The sequence below is a fragment of the Austrofundulus limnaeus genome, unplaced genomic scaffold, assembly GCF_001266775.1.
Source record: "Austrofundulus limnaeus strain Quisiro unplaced genomic scaffold, Austrofundulus_limnaeus-1.0 Scaffold599, whole genome shotgun sequence".
Lineage (NCBI taxonomy): Eukaryota > Metazoa > Chordata > Actinopteri > Cyprinodontiformes > Rivulidae > Austrofundulus > Austrofundulus limnaeus.
Window position 1 is genome coordinate 87687 of NW_013953001.1, and position 5087 is coordinate 92773.

At 45.4% G+C, this 5087-nt stretch overlaps 1 protein-coding gene across 1 annotated transcript in view; it reads left to right on the forward strand.

Annotated features, from left to right (window-relative positions):
- Positions 1 to 3895, forward strand: part of dse (dermatan sulfate epimerase) — a 33754-nt gene extending 29859 nt beyond the window's left edge. The window contains exon 6 of the mRNA XM_014026906.1: positions 2131 to 3895. Coding sequence (XP_013882360.1) covers positions 2131 to 3877 — 1747 coding nt within the window. The 3' untranslated portion in view covers positions 3878 to 3895. The remainder of the gene's footprint in view (positions 1 to 2130) is intronic.
- The last annotated feature ends 1192 nt before the right edge of the window (positions 3896 to 5087 follow it).

The window sequence follows — 5087 nt, forward strand, 5'->3', positions numbered from 1 at the left end:
TAACGATTGTAAACTGTGGCTAACGATGGAAAACTGTGTCTAACGATGGTAAACCGTGGCTAACGATGGTAAACCAAGGCTAACGATGGTAAACCGAGGCTAACGATTGTAAACTGTGGCTAACGATGGTAAACTGTGGCTAACGATGGTAAACTGTGACTAATGATGGTAAACCATGGCTAACGAAGGTAAACCGTGGCTAACGATGGTAAACCAAGGCTAACAATGGTAAACCGAGGCTAACGATGGTAAACCGTGGCTAACGATTGTAAACTGTGGCTAACGATTGTAAACTATGGCTAACGATTGTAAACTGTGGCTAACGATGGAAAACTGTGTCTAACGATGGTAAACCGTGGCTAACGATGGTAAACCAAGGCTAACGATGGTAAACCGAGGCTAACGATTGTAAACTGTGGCTAACGATGGTAAACTGTGGCTAACGATGGTAAACCGTGGCTAACGATGCTAAACCGTGACTAACGATGGTAAACCGTGGCTAACGAAGGTAAATCGTGGCTAACAATGGTAAACCATGGCTAACGATGGTAAACCGAGGCTAACGATTGTAAACTGTGGCTAACGATGGTAAACTGTGGCTAACGATGGTAAACCTTGGCTAACGATGGTAAACCGAGGCTAACGATTGTAAACTGTGGCTAACGATGGTAAACTGTGGCTAAAGATGGTAAACCTTGGCTAACGATGGTAAACCCTGGCTAACGATGGTAAACCTTGACTAACGATGGTAAACCATGGCTAACGAAGGTAAACCATGGCTAACGATGGTAAACCGTGGCTAACGATGGTAAACCGTGGCTAACGATGACAAACGGTGGCTAACGATGGTAAACCATGGCTAACGATGGTAAACCGTGGCTAACGATGGTAAACCATGGCTAACGATGGTAAACCATGGCTAACGATGGTAAACCGTGACTAACGATGGTAAACCGTGACTAACGATGATAAACCGTGACTAACGATGGTAAACCGTGACTAACGATGGTAAACCGTGGCTAACAATGGTAAGCTGTGGCTAACGATGGTAAACCGTGGCTAACAATGGTAAGCTGTGGCTAACTATGGTAAACCGTGGCTAACAGGAGATAAAAGCTTCGGTTTTTAGCGAATGTGAACGGCTGCTTGTATCGTTAAAGTGCTTGAGATCTGCGTCCTCTCTGGTAATTTTATTGGATTTGTCAAAAGCCTCAGAAATGATTTAAGTCCCAATGAGTTCTTGAACGCTAGCTTGTTGTCGTTAGCATTTTTAGCAGACGGACTTTATGTTGCGTTCAGGTGGTAACGGACATTACATGTTCTCAAACTGGGAGTAGTTGTTCTGACCTTTTTATGTTTATAATTATAAAGTTCGTGCGTAACGTACAGGGTTAATTGGTAGAATAATATCATTAATTCTTAAAATCACTGGTTGTTTTTCAACAGGGAGAATTCTAATTATTGTCGTAGTGAGAAAGTAGTTTTTTCCGACGCAACTTGAACGTTGCTCGGGTCGTACTGGACAGGAAGCAGCTTGAACAAAAAGGATAAAAATAAACACGCATTCTCATCTCCGCGCTGGCAAACATATATTATCACTTCTGTTTGTTATGATATCGGACCGATAAGTGTGACATCACAATTCCCTGATATCGGGCCGATAACTATCGTGCACCCCTACTTTGTGTTGGTCTGTCACATAAAATCCAATAAAACATTTGAAATCTGTAGTTGGAACATGAGAAATTGTGGAAAACTTTAAGTGACGTGAATAAATTTCTACAAATGGTATAAAACATGTAGTCTGGTTCAATACTATGCAGTGTTGGACCTGATGTCCTAAACATGCTTCAGTAACACAGACAGCAGCAACCTCTGCAGAACAAAATCTTTCCAGCTTTTAGATAAGAAGTCTGAAAAAGAACCTTTGGAGGTGGTGATGGTTTTAATCCTCAGCTGAACTGAAACATCTGAATTTACTGTATTTCAGGTGTTTGGTGTTAGCATACTGATTTATAGTCCAGTCTTTGTCGTCCATGTTCTGTTCAAAACTCTGAATGAGACCAGGAGTTTAAGGTTGTTTGTCTGGTTTAGTTTTCTGATGTTTTTTTTTTCTTCTCTGTAATACAGGTATGACCCAGGCTTGGCCCCAAAACCTCCACCAGATTTTGGGACTTCTCAGCTCCACTACTTTGAGGACTGGGGTGTGGTCACATATGGTAGCTCTTTGCCTGTAGACACCAACAGCTCCTTTCTGTCCTTCAAGTCCGGTAAACTGGGGGGACGTGCCATCTTTGATACAGTTCACAAGAGCAAGTACAAAGAATGGATCAAGGGCTGGAGGAACTTTAATGCTGGTCACGAGCACCCCGATCAAAACACGTTCACCTTTGCACCCAAYGGTGTCCCGTTCATCACAGAGGCTTTGTATGGACCCAAGTACACTTTGTTGAACAATGCGGTGTTGTTTGGTGCAGCCCTCACAGGAAGCTGCTTTGAGCCCTGGGTTGGACAGGTCACAGAGGCCTGTGACTCCAAGTGGCTGAAGTACAAACTGGGCCTCGCTGCTGATGCTCAGGGCCAAGTACAAGCTGCTCTGAAGAGAGACCAGATGGTTTTCATTCGAGGTGAAGCACGTTCTGCCTATAATCCAGCACTGAAACTCAGGAACTTCCAGAGGAACCTGCTCCTTCTTCACCCACAGCTCCTAGTTCTGGTGGACCACATCCATCTGGATTCAGACAGCCCAGCCAGGGCTATGAGCGCCTTCTTTCACAACACCGAGTTGCCATTCCAGAGTACAAAAGTAGATGGTGTTCATGGAGCATTTGTAACTCATGGGGAGGACAAATATAAGATGTTCTGGATGGATGACACAAACTCCAGCAATAAAGGGAGGGTGGGTTACTGGACTTACCCTCGAGGGTACCCCTATAATGGCTCTAACTATGTCAATGTCACTATGCCACTCAGGTACCCACACACAAGGGTGGCCTACATATTCTTTGGGCCGGACATGGATGTACAGAGCTTTAGCTTACGTGGAGATGATCAGAGGGTGGATGTTTACCTTGCCACTAAGGACCACACCTACACCATCTACCTGCTGACCGGAGAAGTCACCAGCAAGCCTCTGTTCGCCATGGTGCTGCTGGACCACAAGAAGATTGTGTTTGAGAGGGCAGCCGGTGTGGTGGACACATCACCTGAGGAGGTTGAAGAATAYGTCAATGTGATGGAGGACAACCTCCAGCATGTGAAGCCTGTCTTCCAGCAGATGGAGAGACACATACTGGGACGGGTCCTTAACACCGCCACCTTTCGTAAGACTGCAGAGCGCCTCCTCCAGTTCTCCGACAAAAAGAAGACAGAGGAAGTCATCGAGAAAATGTTTGCTATGTCAAAAAAACAAAACAAAGGTAAAGGAGGGAAGAAGATGAACCTTGGAGAAAGGCTTTCTGAAAGTATGCCAGACATGTTTGCACAAATTGAGTTAAAYGAAAAGAAGGAGAGACAGAGGACTTCAAAACGCACATATGAGGACAGCCCAGAGGAAGGCGATGCAGATTCACGAGCCTTTATAGATTATACAGATGGTCGCAAGAACCGAAAGGGGGCTTTTGTCAAGGGGCGCAGATTTAAGGAGGTTCACATGGTGGCCACAGCAAGGAGTGAAAAGGTCTCCAGTACAGCTTCCTACATCAGACTATTCCTCCTCTTGAACACTGCCACATTTTTTTTACTGCTGGCTGTGCTGCTCACCCGCTTTCAGAGGAGTCCAAGTCTGCACACCCAGAGATGTTTCTACAGCATTCTTCTGATCGACTGTTTCATCCTGCTGTTTCTCTACTCCTCCTGCTCCTACACACAGTGCTGACACCAAGTTATACAGTGCAGACACACCATCATACAGTGCAGACACACCATCATACAGTGCAGACACACCATCATACAGTGCAGACACCCCATCATACAGTGCTGACACCATGTTATACAGTGCAGACACACCATCATACAGTGCAGACACCCCATCATACAGTGCTGACACCATGTCATACAGTGCAGACACTCCATCATACAGTGCAGACACCCCATCATACAGTGCAGACACCAGGTCAAACAGTGCTGACACCACATTATACAGTGCCAACGTCACATCATACAGTGCAGACACCCCATCATACAGTGCAGACACCCCATCATACAGTGCTGACACCATGTCACACAGTGCAGACACCATGTTGTACAGTGCTGACACCATGTTATACAGTGCTGACACCAGGTCATACAGTGCTGACACCATGTTATACAGTGCAGACACCATGTTATACAGTGCAGACACCATGTTATACAGTGCACCCATCATACAGTGCAGACACCAGGTCAAACAGTGCTGACACCACATTATACAGTGCCAACATCACATCATACAGTGCAGACACCCCATCATACAGTGCAGACACCCCATCATACAGTGCAGACACCCCATCATACAGTGCTGACACCATGTCATACAGTGCTGACACCATGTCATACAGTGCAGACACCATGTTATACAGTGCAGACACCATGTTATACAGTGCAGACACCATGTTATACAGTGCAGACACCATGTTATACAGTGCAGACACCATGTTATTCAGTGCTGACACCATGTTATTCAGTGCTGACACCATGTTATTCAGTGCAGACAAACCATGATACAGTGCTGACACCAGGTCATACAGTGCAGACACCAGGTCATTCAGTTTAGACACCATGTTATACAGTGCAGAAACCATGTTATACAGTGAAGACACTCCATCATACAGTGCAGACACCATGTTATACAGTGCAGACACCATGTCATACAGTGTTGACACCACGTTATACAGTGCTGACACCATATCAAAAAGTTCCAACACCACATCATCCAGTGCAGACACATCATACTGTGCAGACACCACATCATACTGTACAGAAACCACATTATACAGTGCCAACGCCACATCATACAGTGCAGACACTCCATCGTACAGTGCTGACACCATGTCATACAGTGCAGACACCATTTTATACAGTGCAGACACCATGTCATACAGTGCAGA